At 44.2% G+C, this 27,016-nt stretch overlaps 1 protein-coding gene across 5 annotated transcripts in view; it reads right to left on the bottom strand.

Moving 5' to 3' along the window:
• Positions 1–1,585: 1,585 nt before the first annotated feature.
• The window catches only part of jakmip3 (Janus kinase and microtubule interacting protein 3), a 43,431-nt gene continuing 18,000 nt past the window's right edge, over positions 1,586–27,016 (bottom strand). For 3 of the 5 annotated variants that reach the window (XM_075457633.1, XM_075457636.1, XM_075457634.1), the window contains 14 exons: positions 26,389–26,493; positions 25,740–25,868; positions 24,953–25,036; positions 23,701–23,763; positions 22,239–22,337; positions 22,051–22,149; positions 21,896–21,955; positions 12,408–12,473; positions 6,698–6,766; positions 5,402–5,479; positions 4,938–5,171; positions 2,870–2,935; positions 2,715–2,774; positions 1,586–2,634 (listed from right to left, as the gene is read on the bottom strand). In XM_075457633.1, the coding sequence (XP_075313748.1) occupies positions 2,724–2,774; positions 2,870–2,935; positions 4,938–5,171; positions 5,402–5,479; positions 6,698–6,766; positions 12,408–12,473; positions 21,896–21,955; positions 22,051–22,149; positions 22,239–22,337; positions 23,701–23,763; positions 24,953–25,036; positions 25,740–25,868; positions 26,389–26,493 (1,203 nt within the window). In that variant the 3' untranslated portion in view covers positions 1,586–2,634; positions 2,715–2,723. The remainder of the gene's footprint in view (positions 2,635–2,714; positions 2,775–2,869; positions 2,936–4,937; positions 5,172–5,401; positions 5,480–6,697; positions 6,767–12,407; positions 12,474–21,895; positions 21,956–22,050; positions 22,150–22,238; positions 22,338–23,700; positions 23,764–24,952; positions 25,037–25,739; positions 25,869–26,388; positions 26,494–27,016) is intronic. The other 2 variants (XM_075457635.1, XM_075457637.1) reach the window with 1 other exon arrangement.

Raw genomic sequence — 27,016 nt, 5'->3', positions numbered from 1 at the left:
CTTGAACTCCTCCACTTGGGGAAGGATCTCATTCCCGACCCGGAGAGGTTATTCCACCCTTTTCCGGCTGAGGACCACGGTCTCAGATTTGGAGGTGCTGATTCTCATCCCAGCCGCTTCACACTCGGCTGCAAACCACTTCAGTGAGAGCTGAAGGTCACGGCCCGACGACGCCAACAGAACCGCATCGTCCGCAAAGAGCAGAGACCCGATTCTGAGGGCGCCAAAACGGTCCCCCCTCAACGCCCTGGCTGCGCCTAGAAATTCTGTCCATAAAAATTATGAACAGAATCGGTGACAAAGGGCAGCCCTGACGGAGTCCAACCCTCACAGGAAACATGTCCGACTTACTGCCGGCAATACGGACCAAACTCTGACACCGGTCATACAGAGACCGAACAGCCCATATCAAGGAGTCCGGCACTCCATACTCCCGGAGCACCCCCCACAAGAGTCCCCGATGGACACGGTCGAACGCCTTCTCCAAGTCCACAAAACACATGTAGACCGGTTGGACAAACTCCCATGCTCCCTCCAGGATCCTGCGGAGGGTATAGAGCTGGTCCACTGTTCCACGGCCAGCACGAAAACCACACTGCACCTCCTGAACCCGAGATTCGATTATCCAGCGGATCCTCCTCTCCAGTACCCCCCGAATAGACCTTACCAGGGAGGCTGAGGAGTGGGATCCCCCTATAGTTGGAACACACCCTCCGGTCATTTTCTTTGAAGAGGGGGACCACCACCCCGATCTGCCAGCAGACCCTCACAATACGTTTGGGCCTGCCAGGTCTGACCGGTTTCCTCCCCCACCAGCGGAGCCAACTCACCACCAGGTGGTGATCAGTTGAAGCTCCGCCCCTCTCTTCACCCGAGTGTCCAGGACATACGGCCGCAAGTCCGACGATACGACCACAAAGTCGATCATCGAGCTGCGGCCCAGGGTGTCCTGGTGCCAAGTGCACATATGGACACCCTTTAATCAGAACCTTGAATCAAAATAACTTTAATCAGAACCTTTAATCAGAACCTTAACCTTTTTCCCCAGAATGAGGAGGACTTTAGGAACCGTTCACATCTTATTCTGCAGAACTTTGGACCGTGTTTGTCGGCCTGATTGAACTTTAGTTGATGCTTACAGCTGTGACAACATTTTAGAGAATGATGCAAATGTTGGTTTTCACAAAGTTTGCTGCTTCTGTGTTTTTAGATCTTTCTGTCAGATGTTTCTTTGGTGAACTGAAGGATTTAATACGTTTCAAAAGCTTTTACTGACAGCTTAAACAAAGAGTCGATATCTGCGGTGTTGGCCCTTCTTTTTTAAGATCTCTTAAAAAGATCTCTACCGTTTGTCAGTCAACTTCCGGGCCACATTCTGCCCGATGCCGCCCATCATCAATGGTTGGAGTTTGTCAGAATTTGGGGGTTTTCTCTGTGGGATTAAGGTCTGGGGGTTTTTTGGACCCTAAATGTGAGGAATTCCCCACACATGCACACAGAATCGCAGTTATTCATAAATAAAATGAAGCAAAAGAAAATGGAAAAAATAAAGCAAGATGGACAGGATTAGAATAAATGCTACAAATATTTCCACATCTGTTTATTCTTTAGTTTCCTTTATCATTTCATTTTTCAGATTTGCTGCTGAACTCCCTGTTTTCTACTGATTTGTTTCCCTCTGACGCTCTGACCATCCCAACAGGGTCCGACGGTTTCAGCCGGCTGAGATCAGTCCTGCCTGATGTCAACAAGTTCTGAACCAGTGAGTGCAGCCGGTTAACCGAACCAGGTTCTACTGTCCAACACGGCTTTTTTCTGTGGATCGGAGCATCGCTTTGCTTTGTTCTGCAGGTCCATGAACTTGATCTCTTGATGTTGTGAGATGAACCAGGAGGATAAACCAGGAGGATGAACCAGGAGGATGAACCAGGAGGATAAACCAGGAGGATGAACCAGGAGGATGAACCAGGAGGATGAACCAGGAGGATGAACCAGGAGGATAAACCAGGAGGATGAACCAGGAGGATGAACCAGGAAGAAAAACCAGGAGGATAAACCAGGAGGATGAACCAGGAGGATGAACCAGGAGGATGAACCAGGAGGATAAACCAGAAGGATGAACCAGGAGGATGAACCAGGAGGATGAACCAGGAGGATAAAGTACAGAGGATAGTTGCTTTAGTTCTCTGACTGAATTTAGACAAATATTAAAATCCACGAGTCCTAGAAAATCAGCTGGTTAAGCTGGTCCAGCACCGGTTTGGTCCAGCACCGGTTCGGTCCAGACCCGGTTTGGTCCAGCACCGGTTTGGTCCAGCACCAGTTCGGTCCAGACCCGGTTCGGTCCAGCACCGGTTCGGTCCAGCACCGGTTCAGTCCAGCACCGGTTTGATGTTTCAGTCCGAACTTCCTGTTGTCTAGGGAGCTCCGTCCTTGGTTTCCGAGGCAGCGCGGCGACCGCCTGGGACGGTGTGACGCAGAGACAGCTGACGGCTGGGCTCCCCTCTGATTGGCTGACCCTCTGATAGGCCGCTGAGCCTCATTGGGTGCTGCTTGTTCTGAACCCTCAGAATCCTCCATGATGTGGTCTGAGCCCGCTGAGCTGCTTCCAGCTGCTCTGGAAGCCTGCAAACACTGAGAGGAGAACCAAAGGGGAACGTCTCTGCTGCCACAGGTGAACGTGCACAGGTGAACGTGCACACCTGCCGACTCACCTGCTGCTGTTAGGACCAGAGGATAAAGGCCAAAGAGAAGAAGAGAAACAGGAACAAAAACTGGAGACAAACGAGTGGAGAATCATTAAAACTCTGAGCTGCTGATGGTTTAAAGTCAAAATAAGGTTGTTCATGATTGATCTGAAACTTCTCACCTTCTCTTCCAGCTCTTTGATCTGACGTTTCTGTGCTTCTATGCATTCCTCCAGCTCCTTGTTCCTCTGTCAAATGAGATGGAAAATTCTTATTTGTCCCTTTGGTTTTAAAAGTCTGACTTGTCTATGACCCCATTCACCCTGTGATCCCTTTGTTTGGTCATTTGAGGGAAAGCAGATTTTAAGTTCATCAGAGGTAGGTTTATGGTTGACATTTCCTGAGGAGTTTTAGCTCATGGAAGTCATAAAGGGGCACCTCGTAAACTGTGTTATCTCAGATCCTGAACAGAGCAAGGGGGGCATTTGTTCTTTGAAGATAACCCCCCGTTTGGAGTATAAAAATGAATGTGTGGATTCTGTTCGATGCTTTTGGTCTGAGCTCCCAGACAAGAGACTTCAAATATTATGTGCCTTTGAATAAACTTAAAAGACAAAATCTCATTATTATTATGGGTGCTAATGCCGAAGGCATTAGACACGCATCTTACTCTTGTGCCAGATTATTATTTTCCCGTTTCCGCCCTAAAGTTCGGCGTGCTACTAGTCTGGCAGCGATACTTCGACCGACATAAAAAGCGCACCGTTGCGTGCGTACTGATCGGGAACGGTGTGCTATTTCGTTTGGCTCTCATTAGTCAAAAGGAATTCTGGCAAAATGGGAAAATGTCAGAAAAATGCGGATGGGAAAACGCATGGAAAACGCAAAATGGAATGGGAAAATCGATTGTAAAGCACAAAATGAGGCCATTTTGAAAATGCCATTAAAGCTGTATTTTAAACAGGACCTTGATAAAAAATGACATAACTGTCTTCATCAGACCTGTCTCTGCGAGACCCAAAATTCAATGGGAAAATCGATTGAAAACCACTTAACGAGCCCCAAAATGCATTTTAAAATGCAAAAAAAACTGTTTTTTAAACAGGACCTTGATAAAAATGACATAACTGTGTTCATCATACCTGTCTTAGGAATTTTGGGCCTCGCAGAGGAGGCCTCATAACTCAGTCATACAACATCACAGAGAACTCATTCAAAGTTTATATGGGACAGGAGACTCTCAACTTTATAGGGTTTGTTCCAGGCATATGCATCAGGATTAAAACTCATGGTCAAAAGGACAGAAAAAGAAGGCACTTTTGCCTCAAATGCCAAAAATTGCCCTATTTTGGAGGCCTCATAACTCAGCCATACGACATCGCACAGACCTCATTCAAAGTTTATATGTGACAGGAGACTCTCAACTTTAACTGAACGATAGGCTTTATCGATTGGACGGGCAGTAGATTGGCACCCATCAAAATGTCTTCAGAAATTTTCTAGTTTTCATTATTATTTGAGTAGTCTTCTTACCCACAACACAAACACACGATTTCATGGATGTTATAAGGTTACAGAGTGGTGCCGGTTAGACTTTGGTGCCGGTTAGACTTTGGTGCCGGTTAAACTTTGGTGCCGGTTAAACTTTGGTGCCGGTTAAACTTTGGTGCCGGTTAAACTTTGGTGCCGGTTAAACTTTGATGCCGGTTAAACTTTGATGCCGGTTAAACTTTGGTGCCGGTTAAACTTTGATGCCGGTTAAACTTTGGTGCCGGTTAAACTTTGGTGCCGGTTAAACTTTGGTGCCGGTTAAACTTTGGTGCCGGTTAAACTTTGATGCCGGTTAAACTTTGGTGCCGGTTAAACTTTGATGCCGGTTAAACTTTGGTGCCGGTTAAACTTTGGTGCCGGTTAAACTTTGGTGCCGGTTAAACTTTGGTGCCGGTTAAACTTTGGTGCCGGTTAAACTTTGATGCCGGTTAAACTTTGGTGCCGGTTAAACTTTGGTGCCGGTTAAACTTTGATGCCGGTTAAACTTTGGTGCCAGTTAAACTTTGGTGCCAGTTAAACTTTGGTGCCGGTTAGACTTTGGTGCCGGTTAAACTTTGGTGCCGGTTAAACTTTGATGCCGGTTAAACTTTGGTGCCAGTTAAACTTTGGTGCCGGTTAGACTTTGGTGCCGGTTAAACTTTGGTGCCAGTTAAACTTTGATGCCGGTTAGAATTTGGTTCTCTCTCATTAAATGTTCACCTGCTGGGTGAGCTGCAGCAGCTCCATCCTCTCTCGTAGGATCTGAGCATCTCTTTCCCTCAGCTCACACATCAGAGTTCGTTTCCACTGGTCCATGGCTCTCCTCAGCTCCTGCTTCTCTTCTTCTGTCAGTGTCTCTGACAGCCGACCCTCCTCCATCTTTAAGCCCATAATCCTGGAGTCCTCCTCCTGCTGCAGAGCCTCAAACAGCATGGCCTCCAGCTCCAGGATCCTCTGAACCACAGACAGTTGGAAGAAGAAAAGGTTTGTCTTTTTATTTTCTGTTTGGTGACCTGAACAAAGGTTAAAGTCTAAGAGGTTAGTGGTGCTTCCAGCTGACTGATGACCTGTGCACAGTCTGGCACGTCATCAGGTTCCTGTTCAGTGTGTCACCTCCAGATATATGGGGAAAAGGTGGGAAATAAACAGGTATTTCATCCAGGAATGCACCAACTCACACTGACCTTATGGGCCTGATCCATGGACTGTTTTCTGTAGTCAAGCTCTTCGTCCAGGTAACCTTTCTGTTTACTGAACAGAGCCTAAAACACAGCAACACAAAGAGTTCAGACGGCAGCAGAACTGTCACACAGTTCAGGATATTCCACCTGATGCACAGCTGCACACATGAACAGATGGAGGATGGTCTTGGAGCATGCTGGTTATGCATTTATCTGACCTTTGCTGGCACCACAGAACATCACTGTCAACATCTGTCAACATCTGTCACATCTGACCCTGACAGCACTGAAAGAGGAAAATGCGTTGCCTCTAAAAGTGTTGCTGGAGTAAAGTTTAGGAAGTCGTCCTCTGTCATATCTGCACATGGCAGTGAAGAAAAGGATGATGGAATTAATTCTTGAAATCTGGTTACAGCATCCTCTGATAGACACCTTCTATATGTACATTTCTTCTCAGAAACTTTACTCAGCACTAACTGGGATAAAAACTCTGAGAATTCAGACAGAAACTCAGAACAAGGGCCAGGTGGACGATACACAACAACAACAACAAACACAAGAGGTTTGTAATGTTGCAGCCTGGAATCTGTTTATTTCCTGGTCTGTTCCTTGCTCTGACACTAATTGCTTTCATGATGTTCACCTGTGCCTGATTAATTTGTTTGCTCTCTCTCACTCTGCACTCCGCCTAGATCAACTCCTTCCAGCCAGAGTTCCCTGCCAGATTATCGCAAGCCTCACAGCCAGCAGATGTCTAGCCTCACCTCTCTACCTTGTCTTCCTGATTTCCTGTTCTGACCTTTGCCTGAATCAGTTTTGTGGATTATAACCCTCTGCTTCCAGAAGACCTCCCTGGACCCTCAGGATCATACCTAACTTTGGATAACCCTTGATTGTCTTCTCTGGCCCTGTTCTCCGTATCCAGGAGCGGACTCTGACCATCACGGACCCACATCTTTATTGGAGGATTATCCGGACTCCAGCTATATTCAACTCCTGTCCAGCACCTTTGATCCAATAAACCTTTTACCACTAAGCTTGTGTCTGGTTGAATTATCGGGTTTTCTGATCTGGTCATTACAAGGTTTCTGAGAATCACAGATTCAAAAGAGCTCAAACTGACCTTGTTATTAGCTGAAAGAATAACATTTATCACTACATCTGTGAACAGGATGACATGACTGTGCTGTAATACAAATGCACAGGAAAGTTTGGATTAAACAGCTACTTGTTTTGGGGTAGAAAACATCAGAGGTCATGTGATCAGAGATATGAGATGAGATGCAGCCACTTTGTTACCTTCTCATTTTCAATGTCCAGCATCTTCTGCTGCAGAGTAGACTTTGTCACTTCAATGGACTCCAGCCACTAACCAACAGACAAAAAAAAGAGTGAAACATTGTGTATGCTGATGGACAAGAAACTGTCTGCAACATAAAACCTGTGTCCATATTAAATAGTCAAGCTGAAAGATGTTCATCAGTTTACAGCTGCTGGAGGACAGATAAACCTGCTACGGAGCTACGCTAACTGTGCCTGCTTCCAGTCTTTATGCTAAGCCAGGCTAGATCTGAGTGTCATCTGCATAGTTGTGGTAGGACACATTATAGCTGCGCATTAGCTGGCCTAGGGGAAGCATGTACAGATTAAACAATAGCAGTCCCAGGATTGACCCCTGGGGAACTCCACTGGTCAGCATTCAATTCAATTCAATTCAAATTCAAAAATACTTTATTTATCCCACAGGGAAATTAAATGTTGATGTAACTCAATTAAATCAAGGAGTTATTATAGATGCTGATGGCTGTGGGCAGGAAAGATTTCCTGTAGCGGTCCGTTTTGCATCCAAACTGAAGAAGCCTTTGACTGAAGAGACTCTGTTTTCCGATAACAGTCTCATGGAGAGGATGTTCAGGGTTGTCCATAATTCTCTTGATTTTATGCAAAATCCTTCTTTGCATTATTGTCTCCAGAGGTTCCACAGTCGTCCCCAGAACAGAACCAGCCTTCCTTATCAGGTTGTTGAGTCTTTTTAGGTCCCTGGTTCTGATGCTGCTGCCCCAACAGATGACGCCAGAGGAAATGACGCTCTCAACAACAGACTTGTAGAAGATCTGCAACATCTTGTTGCAAACCTTGAAGGACCTTAGCTTCCTCAAGAAGTACAGTCTGCTCTGTCCTTTCTTGTAGATGGCTTCACTGTTGTGTCTCCAGTCCAGTCTGTTGTCCAGATGAACACCAAGGTATTTATATTCCTCAACCACCTCCACTTCTTCTCCCATGATGGAAACAGGGTTTGATCTGACCTTGTTTCTCCTGAAATCTACAATCACCTCCTTTGTTTTGTTAACATTCAAGATGAGATGATTGTTCCCACACCATGCCACAAAGCGGTCCACCAGCTCTCTGTACTCAGCTTCTTGTCCATCTCTGATACACCCGACAACTGCAGAGTCATCTGAATATTTCTGTAGATGACAGGAGTCTGACTTGTACTGGAAGTCTGAAGTGTACAGAGTGAAAAGGAATGGTGAGAGTACAGTCCCCTGTGGTGCTCCTGTGCTGCTGATCACCTGGTTAGACACACAATTCTTCAGTCTGACAAACTGTGGTCTGTTTGTCAGGTAGTCATTAATCCAGGTGATTGTTGAGGCCTCCACCTGAGTCTTCTGGAGTTTCAGACGAAGCAGATCAGGCTGAATTGTGTTAAATGCACTGGAGAAATCAAAGAACATGATCCTCACAGTGCTGCCTGCTTTGTCCAGATGACAGTGGGTTTGTTGAAGCAGGTGTATGATAGCGTCTTCAACTCCAACTCCATGGCGATAAGCAAACTGCAGGGGGTCCTGATATGTGCTGAATTGCTTACACAGGTGGGTCAACAGGAGTCTCTCCAGGACATTCATGATGTGGGATGTCAGGGCAACAGGTCTGTAGTCATTGATGACTGAAGGGTGAGTTTTCTTTGGTACCGGAACCAGACAGGATGTCTTCCACAACAGTGGTACCTTCTCTTGGGTCAAGCTAAGGTTGAAAAGGTGTTGCAGAATCCCACAGAGCTGCTCTGCACAGGCCTTCAGGACTCGGGGGCTGACACCATCTGGACCTGCAGCCTTGTTCCGGTTCAGTCTCTCCAACTGCCTCTTCCCCTGACTTATAGAAACAGAAAAGTGGGAGGGGGAGGCAAAGGGGACAGCAGCATCTCCTGATTGGGTTGAAGACAAACTAGTGGAAGCAGAAGAATCCATGACTGAGGTGGAGGTGGAGATGTTACAGGAAAGCTGTGGGTCAGAGGAGGGTGGGATGTCTCTTTGGCTGGGAACAGGAGGGGAGGATGGTGAGCTTGTTCCTGAACTGAACCTGTTGAAGAATGTGTTCAGCTCATTTGTTCTGTCCAGACTTCCATCCATCCGATCCTCCCTCTGTTTGAGGCCTGTGATCTTCTTCATTCCTGACCACACATCTCTGATATTGTTCCTCTGCAGTTTACTCTCAAGCTTCTTTCTATACACCTCCTTGCTCTCTCTGATCTTGACTTTGAGCTGCTTCTGTATACGCCTCAGTAACTCCCTGTCTCGCTCCCTAAAGGCTCTTTTTTTCTTGTTCAATAGTTCCTTTAGCTCACTGGTGATCCAGGGTTTGTTATTAGGGAAGCATCTCACTGTTCTGGTGGGGATGGTGTTGTCCACACAGAAGTTTATATAGTCAGTCACACACTCAGTCATGGCATTAATGTCCTCTCCATGTGGCTTACAAATAGAAATCCAATCGGTTGCATCAAAACAACCCTGTAAGGCTTCTTCAGCTTCCTGTGTCCACTTTCTAACAGTCCTTTTTGTGACAGGTAGTCTCTGGACAAGGGGTTTATATGCTGAACAGAGAAAAACAAGGTTGTGATCTGATTTTCCCAGGGGAGGTCTTGATTTGGAAATGTATGAATCCTTGACATTTGTGTAAAACAAATCCAATGTCTTGTTTTCTCTGGTAGAGCAGCTGACAAACTGTTGAAAAGTTGGCAGTGTAGCAGAGAGTGAGGCATGATTAAAATCACCAGATATTGCCACAAAAGAATTGGGGTATTGTGTCTGTATCTTAGCAACAACGGAACTGATGACATCACATGCAGTGTCGGCAACAGCTGAGGGTGGAATGTAAACAGCCACCAAAACAACACTGGTGAACTCTCTTGGCAAATAATATGGACGAAAACTTACTGCCAATAGTTCAATGTCAGAACTGCAGAGACGACTCTTCACAGTAACATGTCCTGGGTGACACCATCTGTTGTTGACAAGCACTGCCAATCCACCCCCTTTCCTTTTCCTGCTACTCTTTAAATCTCGATCTGCTCGTACAGTCAGGAAGCCCGGCAGAGAGACGCTGGAGTCGGGGATATGATCCTGCAGCCATGTCTCAGTAAAACACATAATGCTACATTCCCGATATTCTTGCTGAGTCCTTGTCAAGGCAAGAAGTTCATCCAACTTGTTAGCTAACGATCTTACATTGCCCATGATGACGGATGGCAGAGATGGTTTGAACTTCTTCTTTCTTTCTCTCCTCTTTGCTCCTGCTCTGCATCCACGACGCCTCCTTTTCAATTCCAGTGGGATTTCTGGCTTCAGTTGTCGAATTATTTCTGCTTTTCCAATGTTAATCAGCTGCTCCCTGTTGTAAACCACCTTGTTGCTATGGTGATGCATCATGACAAAAGAGTAAAATATACAAAAGTATTGGGAAAAATCAATCCAGCTGCACAGCATCCAAGGCAGGAAGGAACAGTTGTCCAAAAAATGCAATTTCTTCCAAGAAAAAACAGGAATGAAATTTAGAAAAAAAAGAAAATCTCAATGTGAGGTACAGAGCTACTCCAACATGCTGCCACCCTCAGCGGCGCATTCTAGAAAGCATGACCAGGCCTTTGTCTTTGCCTTTGTCTTCAGGAAACACTACCCTGATCCGCCCTCTTAGGACATCACCCGTTTCGTCCTAGCTCCTTACGCACTTATTTGTTTCCTAAATTGTCTTTGTTTTCTAAATTGTCTTCCCATGTGTCTCGGTACCTGACTTATCGCACTTACTCTATCACTAGTTATGCTCTTATCTGTTTGGTTTTGGAAGGAAATGCACTTATGATTTCTTGTGACCTGAAGTTCTTTTGCCTACCGATGTAGAACACACTTATTGTAAGTCGCTTTGGATAAAAGCGTCTGCAAAATGACTGTAATGTAATGTGAGGCCTGCCACCCAGCTCACATTGCACTCAACCTTGATGTTTCACTCTGCGGGTGGTGAGCCCACAGGAAGTTATGCCTCGTGGCATTTTTGGGCTGAGCCTGGCCGAGCCCACTGGAGCCAATACTAGGCTACCAGGCACGAGTCGGCCATCTTTCCCCAGGCCGGGTTCCAGAGGGGTGCACCAGTTTCCTCATAATGGGCCTCATGCAAGAACATTTTCGTATTTTTATTCTAAATTTCTCTTACTTTTTTCACAAGGTCTCGTACGAACACGCCACGTCAGATTCAACAAACGCTCTTATCTTCGGAAAAAGTGTGTAAACGACCTGTGTAAATGATGAATCCCACCTGTGCGTATATAATTGCACGTGCACGAGGATAGTAGATTTGCATACTCCATGCCCAAAATTGTACCATATAAGGCTGTGCTTCCTCTCTCCTGTGCCAGGAAGTGTTGAGTGTTGAGTCATGAGAATACGGGCTCTGAGATTGAAGTTCTGCTTTCAGAGATCCAAAAAGGAAAATCTGTCATTTTTAGCAGTGTCAGCAGTGGAATTACGGGACCTGCTAAAGCCAAGAAATGGGAAGTTATTACGAGTGCTGTTAATTCTGTGTCACCTGTCGTTCGCAATGTCACCGAAATAAAGAAGAAATGGTTTGATATGAAAATGGCTTTAAAAAAAACGTCTCGCCATGGCCAGGCGCTCGATGACTGCAACTAAAGCCGTGCAATCAGTTGTTGCCTCATCATGATGGCTCTTTGATGGGGGTCCATGAGGGGGGTCTTCTGGCATGTTGTCTGCCTGGGCTGGTTCAGGTGGAGACCCTCGTTCATGGCAATATTCTGCAGATCTGGTATGCCTTCTCTGGGCTATAGAGCAGTTTGCCCCCCCGCTGTATGGAGACACACCCACCTGGCCTTCAGCTCAGTGCGCTCCACAACAGCACGGGTGCTTTGATGCGTATATGTGTCTCGTGCTCCGGTTATGTTTGGCAGTCCAGCCACGGCATGAAAGTCCCTCTTAATTTGTACTTGTTGGACAGAGGTTTATGGGAATCTGATGTACCATGGGTGATAAACTGATGAGCGCTTTGCTGACCAAGGGGAGCGTACGACTCACAGAGGACTGGGACACCCCCGATCTGTCTCCAATCTCCCTCTGAAAGGTTCCAGTGGCCAAAAATCCAAGGGTGGTGAGGACCTGGACGTGTGGTGGAATTGGGTTTGATCGGCGTGTTTCTCTCTGGAGTTGTGGCTCCAGCAAGCTGCATATTTATATATATAGATTCAAATTAACCTTCAATTAGTGCATAATTTAAGTCAAACAGAATAATGTCAGCATAATTATGGGGTATAATGTATATATTTATTTATGTTTGCTTCAAAGTAATTAAATATACAATCCATTAGTCAAGCAAACTTGAGTTGAATAACAGCGGACTATTTTAGGAAACTCCTACGACAGGTCTGGATCACTGTAAATTCTGTTCGTACCTGAAAGAAAACGTAAAATACGAAAAGATTGGTGAATGCGCAAATTCTCTTAAATCACTCGTACGCACGATTTAAGAACAAATCTGTGCGTACGAACGGTTGTTGCATGAGGCTCATTGTCTTTTTTTCTTTGAGGTCTTTGAATTGCTCCAACTATTGCTTCGAAACTGAGTCTGACCCTCCCCTGGGACTAATTTGCTTTGTGAGACCATACCAGGGACCACATAGCTCTGAAGCTGACGGAGGCAAACGTTTGTGTTTTGGTGTGAGTCTTACCTTTTCTGCCAGAGTGAGCACCGTCCTGGCATGGATCACCACCACTTGCTCCTCATTGGACAGATTCTACAGGAAAATAAAATGTCAACAATAACACACATGCAACATGATGACAACATGTAACAACTTAACATTTCCCCTCATCCTTACAACTTGCATAGAAGTAACTGGAGTGATTTTCTTGGTTCTTGAAGCTCTTTCATATCTTATCTGAAAAGCATCTTCAGACAGTGACCTTAGCGACTCATGGGTCGGCCTGATGACTCACATGTGACCTGAACAACTCTCCTAATGTCCCAGCTACAGTTTATGAACCTGAAACTCTTCAGCAGTCAGTTGGACCTGAGAGGTGAAACATCCTCAAAAACCAGAGAACAAGTCCAGTTTCTTTTTGTTCCAGCATTGAGGATTACCACCATGACTGAGAATGTACTCGGACACATTTCACCTGCTCATCAAACATAAAAACTAGCACACAACACACCCATACATGTACACGAGTGATGGTTGGATTTTTCAGAGCCTGATAATGCCATATTTAGATTCAACACTGTTGTTGAATCTAAATACACTTGTTAAACTCGTTTTTATATAAGTTATCGGTACCGAACATTTAGTTTAACCATAGCTGAATTTATATTTTGTCTCTGATACGATGTCTGAAGCAAACAAGAAAGCAACAGCTTCTTCTACAAAAAAGAACACACGTGCAGATGTGGAAGCTATCGCGGACCTTGTCCTAGCAAAGCAACGTGATTTTCTTGAAGCACGTTTTGACCAACTCGAACAAATTGGGAAAGATACGGAAGAGAAATTGTCTGCTATACAGGGAGATTTGACAACTTTAAAAGGAAGTATTGGAAAGGTGAAGGCAGAAATGGGGAATGTACACTCCGAGGTGAAACAAAATGGTGCTGTGCTAAGTAACCATGAAACCATGCTTGAGCAGATGCAACTCAAGCTAGCAGACATGGAGGACCGTAACAGGAGATGCAACCTCCGTGTCATCGGCCTAGCTGAAGGACTGGAAGGATCGAATGCAGTGCAATTTCTGGAGAATTCCCTACCAGAGTGGTTTCCCAGTTTGGGAGATATGCATGGGGAAATCATGAGAGCACATCGGATATACAGTGACGATAACAAAAGAGCCGGTCCCCGTACCATGATCTTTAACGTTCTCCGCTTTACCACCCATCAACGCATCCTGAGGGCAGCGAGGAAGTCACCTGCTACAGTGAATGGACGGAAGATTCGCTTTTCCCCTGATTATAGCGCCTACACCCTCAAGAGATGCCAGGCATTCTCTAAAGCCATGGATACAGCAAGGGCTAAAGGAATTGACTTCTCCCTACGCTACCCTGCCACTTTAAAGGTCAAAACAGGTGGTCAAACGGAGTCGTTCCACTCTCCTAAAGACGCTGAGGATTTTGTCAATTCCCTGCCGAACATTATGACCGCTAGCGCTACGAATAATCTACCCCAAGACGTTCAGTTGGAGATGGAGGCTGTGCCGGTGGATGATGATGAGTAATTGCAGATGAAGGGCTAAACTACTATCCTCACCTCTCCATTTGTTATGTTCTTTTCAAGGTATATTGGCAGCCCTCTGGTTTAAATAATCCGGGTAGTATTTCTGTTAGAATATGAATATATTTTTGTTGTGCCATTCAGGTTGCTACATCACCTGGACTGTATGGTGGCTTGGATTTGAGCTAGCTAGCCTAATGTTAGCATTTGCTAGCTGTAACCATGTTATCACTAGCGCTTCTTGATAATTTAGCTAAACCTGGCTGTAGTTGTTAATTGGTCTTTTGAACTGTTTCAACTGTGTCAGCACCTCCAAATCCGAGACCATGGTCCTCGGCCGGAAAAGGGTGGAATGCTCTCTCCGGGTCGGGAATGAGATCCTTCCCCAAGTGGAGGAGTTCAAGTATCTCGGGGTCTTGTTCACGAGTGAGGGACGAATGGAGCAGGAGATTGACAGACGGATCGGTGCGGCGTCTGCAGTGATGCGGGCTCTGCACCGGCCCGTCGTGGTGAAGAAGGAGCTGAGCCAGAAGGCGAAGCTCTCGATTTACCGGTCAATCTATGTTCCTATCCTCACCTATGGTCACGAGCTGTGGGTAGTGACCGAAAGAACGAGATCCTACCCTCACCTATGGTCACGAGCTGTGGGTAGGGACCGAAAGAACGAGATCGCGAATACAAGCGGCCGAAATGAGTTTCCTCCGCAGGGTGTCTGGGCTCTCCCTTAGAGATAGGGTGAGAAGCTCGGTCATCCGGGAGGGGCTCGGAGTAGAACCGCTGCTCCTCCGCATCGAGAGGAGTCAGATGAGGTGGCTCGGGCATCTGGTTAGGATGCCTCCTGGACGCCTCCCCGGTGAGGTGTTCCGGGCCCGTCCCACTGGGAGGAGGCCCCGGGGAAGACCCAGGACACGTTGGAGAGACTATGTTTCTCGGCTGGCCTGGGAACGCCTCGGGGTCCCCCCGGAAGAGCTGGAGGAAGTGGCCGGGGACAGGGACGTCTGGGTCTCTTTGCTCAAGCTGCTGCCCCCGCGACCCGACCCCCGGACCAGCGGAAGATGATGGATGGATGGATGGATGGATGGAACTGTTTGGACTCTTGCTTTTTTCCGTATTTTCTGCCGACTCCGGAAACACTACATTTTCTTTTTGGATTTTCCCCCTTTTTTACTTCTGAATTAACACTACACGATCTTTTCAGTTTTCGGACTATTGTTAATGTACTGGTCGGAGTTGTCTGACCCTGCCACCAGAGGTGAGTGGTAAGGATAGCCCTCTATTTTTACGTGCATTGTTGCATTATTCGGTATTTTATGTTGTTTACATAACTAACGCATATTCTGCGGATTGACATGTTCGCTACACAGTTAACTTTACGGTTTGATAAGGTTTTGACACAAGTCTTTGGTTTGAGCTTTTGGATGTTGCTGCCCCATATCCACGCTTGATCACGGATCAGCTTATAGTTATTTCGTTTGCCTGCCTAGTTTATTTTATGCGTTTTGACTTAAGTTTTGTCTTGTCTTTTTTGTCAGTGTTTGTCTCCTTTGTGTATTGTCTTTGTCTTCAGGGGATATGTTACAGTGTGCTATTAGGCATAAATCTTCAATGCTATATGGGGAACTTCAAAATATATACCACGGAAGAGCTGTTGTCTGTTTATGGCATTTTATACGGGATTGTTGTCTACGGTTGCTGCCAATGTTTTCCATTTCCCTGTTTCGCTATGAGAATTTACCGATACGATAATGGGTGACCTGTCTGTTTTAGTATGGAATGCTGGTGGTTTAAATGCACCACATAAGCGGGCTAGTGTGTTGTCACTGCTTTGCCGTAGGAAAATTGACATCTCCCTTCTACAGGAAACGCATTTGTTAAATCATGATTCTAAGCGCTTGGCTAATAAATTCTGCCATGTCATTGTATCTTCATCAGTCAATTCGAAAACTAGGGGAGTGGCAGTAGTAGCTAGACGTAATCTTCCGATTAGGGTGCTGGACGTCAGGGCAGACACTGTAGGCCAGGGGTCTCCAACCTTTTTCCCTCTGAGAGCTACTTTAACAAAATAAAAATGGCCGAGAGCTACTTGTGTTTTGTAACATTTATTATCATCGCTCATTTTGAACAAACAAACTCAATAAGCCTTCTTTTCCTGAACATTTCCAATATGTTACTGTCCACATCTCTCATTCTGTATTAAAACATCACAAAAATAAAGAACAAAAATTGCATTCACAATAAAAGCCATTTAGTTCAGTTCAATATTGAGCAGTGAAGGTGTGTGTGTGTGTGTGAATGTGTTCAGAAGTTCTGCTTTTTTAACTAGTGAGATGACTGACACTGCAAGGAGTCAACAAGAGAGGTGCATGCTGGAGTGTATCCACTTAAAGTGCTTATGAAACGAATTTTAGTTGTTGGAATTTCACAGTTTTTGCTGCTGATTCTAAAGGTTCCAAGCCTTGCGATTAAAATTAGATATTGTCTGGATAATAATTTATCCGGGAAGTCATGTTAAAACGGGCTCAAAAGGAGCCACATTTTGTCTTTTTGTGCGAATTCTTTTTTTAATGCGTGACGTCATAGGGTTGACACAGAAGTTCTCGTAGTCTAACTGTAATGGCGGCATCTATGGCTAAGACATCAAAGCACGGCAGAAAATATTGTGTTGCTGGAGGAACAAATGGTGTTAGTTGCAAAAATAACAGCTTCACTGAAGGGATCTCTCTGCACATGTTTCCCAAACCAAAAACTACTGGAACTGAGGCTGACAAGGAGAAGGCAAAGACGAGAGCACGGTGGATACAGTTTGTACGGAGGCATCGTCGTGATTTTGAAGTGTCCTCAACATCCGTGTTGTGCTCCGTACATTTCCATCACAACTGTTTCACTAAAAATGTGGAGATCGCGGGAATGGTTGGGAATAGGAGACGTCTTTTAGCTGAAGCTGTTCCAACTATTGACATCGCTGGACCTGGTGTGCCGACGGAGACTGTCCCTGCTCGAACTACTGCTCGGGCGCGAAGACAGGTGAGTCTGAAATTTCCAGATCGGACATTACTGGACTTGTTTTTTTTATATATAATAATGTTCGCTTACTGTTCGCTTCTGAGAGGCAAGTGTCGACCACTGCTATTGGCTGAGAGCACGGTGGATCGTATCACTGCGTGCTGCCGCCTGCCGATAGCTGCACCTGAATTGCTGCTCGGAAGCAGGGGACTGCTCGCTTTGCTCTTCGGTCTACACACATATCCAGCTAGAATTGCTGTCTGGTCTCTCCGGTGATTGCGCCGGCTACGACATCCGAGGCTCCGTGGATTACTCCTACCGATGGCTGCTGTCAGTCGTGCCGAGGCCGGGTGCCCATCTCCCTGCCGCCGACCCGTGAGGATCCGCAGATGGGGCCGCACACTGGAGGATCTCCGACCCGTTAATCCACGCCATTGTTTATTAAGCTTATATTAAAACCATGTTATTATCACATACGTTTTTTTTAAGTGGCTGGATTTCAAAGTGCCCCTTCGTTAGGTTTCAACGTGTCAAAGACAGCGCAGCAGAATGCCATATCTGCGAAACCGGCATGTTCAAATCTTTTCCGGTTTACCACAGCAAACATACACTAATGTGTCATTTGATTGATAACATCTTAATAATAATCAGCGTGTAGTAGGAGCGATGGCTGTTTTGTGCCGCCGATCCTGTGCCGAAAATGGTAACTTTCTTTAATTTCCATTACCCATACAGGAGGTGCAGAGAGCCTCTACAATATAGATATTAAATCGATTTGTGTGGCTTAAATTCAACGAAAGTTTTTCCACATAATGTTAGAGGTGTGTTCTTTCGACCTGCTGATGTTTGTATCAGAATTTTGGTTCCTTTATGAGATATAGGTCCATCAAATGTATGTTATTATCGCAGCCAGCCATACTAGCAAATAAGGGAGTCAACCCTATGACGTCACGGTCATGTGGCCAATTTCGCACCAAAGGCCACATAATTCACACTTTTAAATGGCCGTTTTAACAAATTATGCCCGGAAAATTTAGTTCAAGTTGGATTGATGGTTTTAGAAAAAGACAAAAATTTCATTTGAATGATAGATGAACATTCGTTTCAGTTCATCTTTAAGTTCACTCTTATGGAGTCATTTAAATGTTCATCAGTCAGTCTCGTTCTGAGCTTTGATATCTGTCATCTGTCCTGAAATCTCACTTATGTCCACATTCATGAAAGGGTTGGCCATAAATGTCACACATGGCTCAAGTTTCTCAAAGTCACTGAATAGAAAAACTTAAGTGCAGTTATCTGTTCGTCTCGCAAAGAAAAAAGTATATTTAAATCTTCTAGAGTCACTGCCAAAGCCAACTCGAAAGACTGTTTGCTGGGCGCAGCCATTGTTTACCTCTCTCTGGAACTACACACTGAAACGTAGCACCTCTGTTGTTTAGTAGGTAGCCCGGCCTCCGACCCCGCTCCTCACGATTTGATTGGCCTGATTAAGTTTCGATTTTCAGCCTCGCAAAACGACCACAAGTGACTAGACTGCGCCCGGGAGCAAATTCAATTTGGGGTCGCTGGTCAGTGACCAGTCGATGGTCAGATCACCTCTGACTCATCAAGATTTGCCGAGAGACCAATTAAGTTTTCAAGTTAATGTATGATTCATTGGCCCTTTGGCGAGCTACTTGGAAAGGGGCGGCGAGCGACGTGTTGGAGACCCCTGCTGTAGGCAGATTAGCAATTGTCTAAGCAGAGCTTTATGGACAGAAAGTCGCTTTTGCCTCGGTTTATGCTACGAACAAATATGAGAAAGATTTTTATGACAGTTTAATGCGTCATACGCTAGAACTGATGGAGTATTCAATAGTAGTCGGGGCTGACATGAATGCTGTGTGGGATGTTGCTCTAGATCGCTCCCAACCAAGAGCCTCAAGGGATCAAGAGTTGGCCACTGCTGCTCTACGATCTTGGGCACAGAGCCTAGGCCTTGTAGATGTTTTGCGATCAATGAATCCGACCCTAAAAGATTATTCTTTCTTCTCTCATAGGCACAAAACATTTTCTAGAAAAGATTTTCTTTTTTCATCCCCCCACCTTTTTCAGAGGATTGATGCAACTATTTTGCTTCCCATTGCTCTGTCAAACCACAAAGGCGTCTTCTGTCGCGCTACTCTGAAAAGCTTGTCCAAACGTGCCGCTAGGTGGCGTTTTAACACTTTGTTACTAAGGAATGAGAAGTTTAAATTGCAATTTCTGTCTGGGTTGGAGGAGTTCCTTTATTTTAATGTGGGCTCAGTAGATGACTCTAGGGTATTATGGGATGCAGTGAAAGGCTTTATCAGAAGCAATGCTACACTTTTTAGTTCCAATTTGCGTAAAGCAAAATTGGCCAAATTACAAACTCTGGAAGCGGAATTTTCTAGATTGGATTTTCTTTTGCAAAGTAATTACTCTTTAGACATAGAGACTAAACGTGATCTTGTCAAGAAAGAAATTAATGACATTTTGAAACAGCAATCAGAATTTCAAATGCACAGAACTAGGCAAAGGTAGTATTTTCATGGATCCAGGCCCAGCCATTTACTGGCTATGAAACTTAGATCTAATGAACACTTTGCAGACATCCCCTCCATTAGATCTGCAGATGGACTTATTACAACAGAACCCAAACAGATTAATACAACTTTTAGAGATTTTTATTTTACTTTATATCAGTCTGAGGGTCAACAAGACAAAAGTGGATCTCAGAACTACCTTAAACAGCTAGATTTACCATCTTTGTCAACAGAAGATTCTTTGAGCCTTGACAACCCTTTGACATTAGAGGAGCTGGAAAGGGCAGCATTGTCTATGCAGTCAAATAAATCCCCTGGATTGGATGGAATACCTCCAGAGCTTTTTGTTCTATTTTGGGAAAAATTAGGTCCTCTACTCTTAGATATGATCAAGGCATCAATTGAGAATGGTGCTTTTTCTAGAGATGTTAATACAGCCCTTATTTCACTGCTCTTAAAGAAAGAAAAGGACCCCACAGACTGTGCTAGCTACAGACCTATGAGTCTGTTAAACGCAGACCTTAAAATCCATGCTAAGCTACTTGCACGGCGTATTGAAAAGTTTATGCCATTTCTGGTGCATTGTGATCAGACTGGTTTTATTAAGTCCAGACTTGCCTCTGACAATGTTAGGCGACTTCTTCACGTTATTGATACTGCAAAAGATGCAAAAGTTCCACTAGCTATACTGTCCCTTGATGCCATGAAGGCCTTTGATAGGCTGGAGTGGGCATTTTTATGGTCTGTATTGGAAATTATGGGATTTGGCAAAGGGTTCATACATATGGTTCAGGTATTATACTCTAGCCCCTCCGCTCAGGTTCTAACCGGGCAATTATTCTCCACTGCATTCCCTGTCACTAGGTCATCAAGACAGGGCTGTCCCTTGAGCCCTTCGCTCTTTGCTCTTTCACTCGAACCGTTGGCACAAATGATACGACAATCTGCCTCCATAAAACCCATTTCCATTTTAAACACAGAACATAAAGTAGCTCTTTTTGCATACGATATCTTAATATTTATGGAAAATCCAAACCAGTCTATACCAAATTTTTTATCAGTTTGTGAGGAGTTTGGTGTTTACTCTGGATTTAGGATCAATTGGCCCAAATCTGCTCTTCTTCCTTTGAATGACACTGCAAAATCACTGCCTTGTGCCGCTGATGTCCCTGTTGTCCAGCACTTTAAATATCTTGGAATTCAGATTTTTCCTTATCTACATCGTACCAAAACTCGTCATTTTTTGGAAATACATAAAACCGTAAAGAGTGATATGGATAGATGGACTATTCTGCCTGCTTCACTTCAGGCCAGAATTGCCATTGTAAAGATGAATATTTTACCACGAATTAATTTTGTCAGCTTAATGATTATTGATTATTTCTTCCACAGATTATTGGAAGAAATTACATTCTGACATTTCCCAGTTTATCTGGAACAAAAAACGCCCCAGACTTAAATTTTCTACATTGCAGAGAAGTAGAGGAGATGGTGGTTTAGCGGTACCTAATTTTAAATATTATTATTGGTCCTTTGTGCTCCGCCCTATTATTACATGGAGGGATGCTAACACACCAGTATCCTGGCGTGGGTTGGAGGAAAAGATGGTACAACTATGGAGTTTGGAGGATGTCCTCTTTTCTAATGTCTCAGACAGACAAACCATGTTACGTTTTGGTCCCTTAGTCTCAAATGTGTTTCGAATATGGCGCTTAGTATAAAAAGAATGTAAGATTTCCTGTAAGTGGCATACACTTTCCCCTCTGTTCCACAACCGAGGTTTACTGATTGGAGGGAGACCTATTTCTCCATCACATTGGAGTGATAGAGGTATCCGTTATTTAAAAGATCTATACACTAACACCACCTTAGGTTCCTTTCAGGATATTAGAGCCACATTCAATCTACCAGGCTCCTCTTTCTTTTTTTTACTTACAGATCAGATCAGCTATGAAAGTGTGTCTGTGTGTGTGTTTTGTCTGTCTGCGTCACTATCCTTGTGTATGTGTCTAACATTGTTTTGGATGCATTCCCTTGCATATAGGCAGGATGCACTCCTGCCTATATGCAAGGGAATGCATCCAAAACATTGGGTCTGATTTTTATTGTTATTTTATTTGATGTATTTTTATTTATTTATTTTTATTACATGTTGTATGTTATTTGTTTGTGTTGGGTATTACGTTGAGGTTTGGATGGCTTGGGTGGGTATGTGTTGTTTTCTTTAAGTCTTCAAGTTGTATTTTACTTTGTTTTCAATTTGGATGCTTACTTTTGTGCTAATTAATGACCTCATATTTCTCTTGCCCACTCACATTTATGTTTTTGTATTTGATGTGCAACTTCTCAATAAAAAATTTTATCACAAAAAAAAACACTGGGACAGACACGTACAAGATAAATTCAACATACACTTACGGCGTTATCTCCCAGAATGTCCAACTTCTTCATCAACTCACTGATCAGGATGTCCTGTTGATGAACAAATCATTCCACAGGTGAGTTCAGGTGTGAGGGGACGGCTCAGCTGTGCTCAGGTGTCTCTGCAGGTGTGCTCGGGTACTCACGCTAACTCCCTCTGCCTCACAGTAAACCTGCAGCGGACTCAGGCCTTCTGGGAAGTGGAGCTGCTGGAAGTTAATGGCAGGTGAACGCCTTTCCCTCTCCTGTTTCCATGGAAACAGAGACACACTGCGTCAGCCAGTCTGCTTTCACCTGTCGGTCCTTTCGGTTCTCACGGTGTCGTGCGTTTTACCTCCAGCTCTAAGATCCTGAACTCCAGCAGCTCGTTCTGATCTTTCACGTCTTGGATGTCGTTTTTCAGCTGCAGCTCTTCAGCCTCCATCTGCCACACCTACAAAAAGGCCGAAACACCCAGAGCAACACAACAGGCACGTCACACTTTCATTCCTTTGATTTCACAACAGGTCAAGCCAATTCAACCGAAAATTGTCAGATCGATTCTTTCATTGGAAGCTGAAGAACAAGCCGGAGTAATCTCAAGTTAAATGAAGTCTTTATTTCTGGCAACAAATGGAGTATAACAGAACTCTCGCAGGAAATCCGTCAGACAGAGCCTCGATTTCCAGTAACATTTTGTCTTTATATGCTTATTGACCAAATATGATTGGATATGAGTAGGTTCAACATGCTTCGTCATATTCTCTGAATAAGCCAAATAATGTCTCTGAATAAGCCAAAAAACATGGCTGACATGTGATGTGAGATATTAGATAAAAGTTAAACTAAAAGAGTTGAGTCTCATCTGTTAACAGATGGTAAAGAGTTTATTTAAAATGAAGTCACTTTAGATTTTCAGTTCCCTCTGTTTAGAACTATATTGTAACACCAAGAAGAGCTCAACTTTAACTCAGAATAAGCAATAAAAGATAAACTGAGCTCTTTAAACAGCGTTTAAAAAGCGTTCCCTAACCCAAATCCACTTATAAATGTTTCAATGAGCATGTTTTCATTTTAGAGAACTTGCTGCAAATTCAAGCATTTCAGGCTACAACAATAAAAGAGATCTGTGAAATCCTGGAGACCCTGAACTGTCCCTGATTACTGTGATGCTGAATAAACTTTAAAAACAGGTTCTGAAGCTTCTATTCATCAGATTTCGGCATGATGAGAGGAGGGCGTATGGATATCCTCCTGCCACGACCAAGTGGGGGGAATAGTGTGCCGTAACATCTGTGCCGAGCATCGGACGGATGTCCCAACAACACTGGTGGGATATACCTCCAAAGATGGTGGAGAGTTTCAGAGCTAAGATCCTGTGGGAATTCCAGATCTAGAATGATAAACAGGTGATGTCTAACCCACTGTGGTGCTCAAACAACTACAGAAGAAGGCAGCAGTGAAAAAAACTACAGAAGAAGGCAGCAGTGATAAAAACTACAGAAGAAAAAAACTACAGAAGAAGGCAGCAGTGATAGTTGCAGCACAGTTCCAGGAACAGCTACGATACTGAGGAGACCCTCCAACTGTAGCAGAAACCAAGCTGAAGAGGGCAGATACCCACAGAGACTGTGCAGTTCAACAGTAACTAACCTGCTCAGCGTGTCAGTATAAGATACAACTGAACTTTATGGAACTTTATTACGGAAGCAAATCAGCTCACAATGAGTCGGACTCATCTAATCCTGGATGGGTTAGGGTTTGGGTTTTGATATTTGGATGTTTTCAGGTGCACATGTTCAGTGGAAGCTCCTCACCTTCTCCACCAGCTCCTGATTCCTCTGATACAACGCCTGCTTCTCCTCCACCCACTTTGTGTCCTGACACCAGGAAACAGAGAGAAACACCATCAGCTGTGTGAGCATGAACTCACCTAACTTCTACATTTGACGCATTCAGATTGTGGACAGAGTCCACGTCAATGTCCTTTTTGTATCTACGGTGAAATAACTTACAGGGGATAAAACCTATGAATAATTTTAAAAGACCCTTCTTTCATCTTATTTATAATCAGATATTTAGAGTGAAGGCATAGTTTAGTTTCATGGTTTAGAATATGTAAGCCACTAGTGACGACGTACATGCTGCTATTAAAGAATATTTTCATGCAGGACATGGATATGACGTGATACTGGATCTGCTAACATAAACTAACATAACATAAACATGAGTCTGCGTACGCTGAAGACATGTCTGTGACATGTTCGTTTGTTTCTGTTTGTCCTTCCGGGTCAAAGGACGGACCACCAGTCCAATCACACTGTCCCTTTAAAATCTTTCAGAAAATGATGTAAGTATATCAAATCGTATCGAATCAAATTATTGGCTGAATATCTTGTATCATATCGTGAAATTAGTATATCGCTACAGCCCTAATAGATGGATGGATGGATAGATGGAAGGATGATGGAAGGATTGATGGAAGATGGAAGGATGGATGGATGAATAATCAAAGATGGATGGATGATGGAAGATGGATGGATGATGGAAGATGGATGGATGATGGAAGATGGATGATGGAAGATGGATGGATGATGGATAATGGAAGGATAGATGGTGTGAATAATGGATGGAGGTGTGCAGACACTGGTATGTAACCTTTTGGTACTGCTTATTCATGAGGCCTCTGATGATGTCACCAATAAGCCCCTATATCTAAGTCCTGATTGGATGAGCTCCAATTGGCTCCAGCCTCTGGTTGTCTCTAAATGGAACATGATTGGTCGCCCTGTTCTGTATTCTACAGTTTATTCTACCTCAGCATGGCTCTCATTGGTCCTTTGATCAGCATGAAGACACTGGAACCAATCAGAATGCAGATAATGTTCTCATCTGGTCCAAGGACCAATCAGACGTCATCACTGACTCCTGTGTCCTCTACCAACTTTATCATGACGGTGATTATTGTGTGTTATAATAAGTCATATATATATATATATGTTATATAAGTGTGTTATAATAAGTTATATATATATATAAAAATATATATATGTTACATAAGTGTGTTACCAGCCCCTGTTGGTTCAGCGCTGACTCCAGATCTGAAACTCTGCTTTGGTATCGACTAATTTCCGCCAGCAGCTGCTCTCTGGTCTGAAACACACAGAACAGATCCATCAGCCTCTGACTAATGCCTTGTGTACACCAAGAGCGACCTACGCTAACTGAGCGCCGGAAATCATTATTTCTCTATGGAGGGTGAGCGAACTGAGCGACCAGAGCGAATTCCAGTGATTAAACTCAAGCTAATATTATGGTAATGAGCTATAACGCGGTTCGGCGAAAACCAATGACAATCCACAGATTGTAGACGTGTAAACTTTGGTTCCTAGTTCCTACGTCCTTTAAACATGGCTACTGAAAAATTAATCGCTGCGGTGTCCGCCCACCAGATATTGTACAACAATTGTATATTTATTTCGGATTTATTTCAGATTTTATTTCGAATTTATTTTATTTTTCAGAGCTGCCTCTGCTATTCCTGCTCTTCTCAGGTGTACCTAATGTAGTTTTACATAATTTGTAACGTGATTAAATAACGTAAATAACAACACGTTTATTCGTGTCCCTGCCCTCTCTTTCCTCCTTTGTTTTTTTTCGCGGGGGTGCTGCACAGCCGCGGAGCCTTTAAAAATTGAACAATATAAATGTGACGTGACCAAAGAGAATTCTGAAGGCGAAGCTTCTCCAGCTACCTCCGCTACCAGGCAGCGTAGGTCGCCCTTGGTGTACACGCAGCATTAGGGTTAGGGGTCAGAACCCGCTCTGCTGCTGCCTGGCTCACAGGCCGGGTCACCTTGATCTCCTTCTCTGCGTCGTAGTTTCCGCCGCTCGTCTCCGCCAGCAGAGCGTACGCTCGCTGCAGGGCCTGATACTCCTGGGTCAGCTGACGGTACCGGAGCTCCGCCTCCTCACGAACGCACACCTTAAACACAAAGAACCAGTCAGACCAGTCAGACCAGTGAAAGAGCTGGTGTGGAACTACACTTTCATTCTCATGTCTTTGAGTTTAGTCTCATTGAAGATAAGAAAAAAAAAAAATTTAAAAAAGAATTTAATTTTTTTATACATCATTATAAAAAATTGTCACATTTTTTAATCAGTATTGTAAAATACGATTTATAATAATATGTCATATCGAAATGTTATTTGCCATGCTTGTCTTTCTGATTGGCTGCCAGTCAAAACATGGTAGACCTGGCGGTTTGCGCCTGTTCTGAAGCTGCTCTGCTTCAGTTTGTCTGTGGTTTGCAAAGTGGGCCAGAAGCTGATACTGTTTGGGGGACCAGAAGCTGATACTGTTTTGGGGGCCTTGGCATGGAAAAGTTTGGGAACCCCTGACCTAAAGGGAGTTAAAAGTCAGTATTTTTTAGAACATCGAGGACATTTGTATTCTCCGATCTGTAATAGGATCCACCTCTGAGTACATAAAAGTGTGTTGTTACCTCCTCTGGTTCAGTATCTGGAGTTCTGTCGGTGTGAAAGGACAAAGACGATCCGTCCGAATCCACCGAGGCCTCCTCATCGTAACCGTAAAACGTCTCGATGACCTTTAGAAGCACACAGTGTTAGCTAAGCTAACAGCTAACAGTGGAGTTCAGCTAACCACCAGAAACAGCATCATCTTTAGCACCCCCCCCCCCCCCCCCCCGAACATAACTGACACATGGAACTAGGTGTTAGGAAGCTTTCTGCACTCCGCTGGATCTGGTATTAGTATGCATATTAAGATCCCAATAGTGTTTATAACGAACTCTTGTCTTTTGATAGCTTATCATTTACTAAAGTTAAAAGTGCTTGGGAACAAGAACTGGGTCTGAATTTGGAGGATGTCTGGTGGGACGCTGCTCTTCAAAATATCTACAAAAGCTCACCTTGCGCTCGTCTCACACTGATACAATTCAAGGTATTCAGAGTTCATCTTTCCAAAACTCGACTGTCACAATTTTATCCCAATATCGCCGACAACTGTGACAAATGTCAAGCTTCATCCTGCAATCTAACACAGATGTTCTACTCTTGTTCATTACTTTCTCGCTTCTGGCAGAACTATTTTCATACCATGTCAAAAAT

Source organism: Odontesthes bonariensis, chromosome 23, assembly GCF_027942865.1.
Source record: "Odontesthes bonariensis isolate fOdoBon6 chromosome 23, fOdoBon6.hap1, whole genome shotgun sequence".
Classification (NCBI taxonomy): domain Eukaryota; kingdom Metazoa; phylum Chordata; class Actinopteri; order Atheriniformes; family Atherinopsidae; genus Odontesthes; species Odontesthes bonariensis.
This window is presented reverse-complemented; position numbering and strand designations above follow the sequence as displayed.